The following is a 795-nucleotide window of genomic DNA, read 5'->3' on the forward strand; positions in this document are numbered from 1 at the left end:
CTTCATTATGAGCAAGAAAATATCAAGTCCCTGTTGGAGTCAGTCAGAGCATTTCCATAGAGAGCCACTTTGCATCAGCAGCTCCATGCTCCAGTGCTCTGGGAGAGTTTATAGTCCTGAGAGTTGAACACTGGATGACTGACAGCTGTCCTTCATGACAACAGAAGACACAGAAATGGTCCTCATCAAAAACATGACTTTGACCTGCGTCCTCATCTGGACTCTCCTCTGCTGCTGCTTCACAGGTAAAGTCCAGAGAATCAAACTCCTCTCCTCTATGAACATCCGTCCCTCTGAAATGAAGCCGACAAAACGATGACGCTGCTTTATGTTTCTGTCTCTGTGTCCTCAGAGTCCAGAGGTCAGGTCACAGTGACTCAGCCTGGAGCAGTGAGATCTGCTGTGGGATGCTCTGTCTCCATCACATGTAGGACCAGTCAGGATATTTATGGTGGGAACTACTTTCACTGGTACCAACAGAGAGACGGAGAAGCCCCTAAAATGCTTATTTCTTATACCAGCACTCGAGTATCAGGGATTCCAGATCGTTTTTCAGGCAGAGGATCAAACTCTGACTTCACTCTGACCATCAGTGGAGTTCAGACTGAAGATGCAGCAGTTTATTACTGTCTGAGTGGTCATTATATCGGCAGTCAGTGGCTGTTCACACAGTGAAAAAGCGTCGTACAAAAACCTCCCTCAGTCAGACTGAACAGAAACTGAAGTGACAGCTGCAGCTGGAAGCTACTGCAGAGACTGATACACTTCACTGACACACACACACACACACACACA

General features: G+C 47.0%; 1 gene segment (V, D, J or C); it reads left to right on the plus strand.

Moving 5' to 3' along the window:
* The first annotated feature begins 139 nt into the window (after positions 1-139).
* On the plus strand, positions 140-786 carry LOC121940708. The segment is given in 2 exon segments: positions 140-245; positions 353-786. Coding segments are annotated over 2 exon segments (414 nt in total).
* The last annotated feature ends 9 nt before the right edge of the window (positions 787-795 follow it).

The sequence above is a fragment of the Plectropomus leopardus genome, unplaced genomic scaffold (assembly GCF_008729295.1).
Source record: "Plectropomus leopardus isolate mb unplaced genomic scaffold, YSFRI_Pleo_2.0 unplaced_scaffold92832, whole genome shotgun sequence".
NCBI lineage: Eukaryota > Metazoa > Chordata > Actinopteri > Perciformes > Serranidae > Plectropomus > Plectropomus leopardus.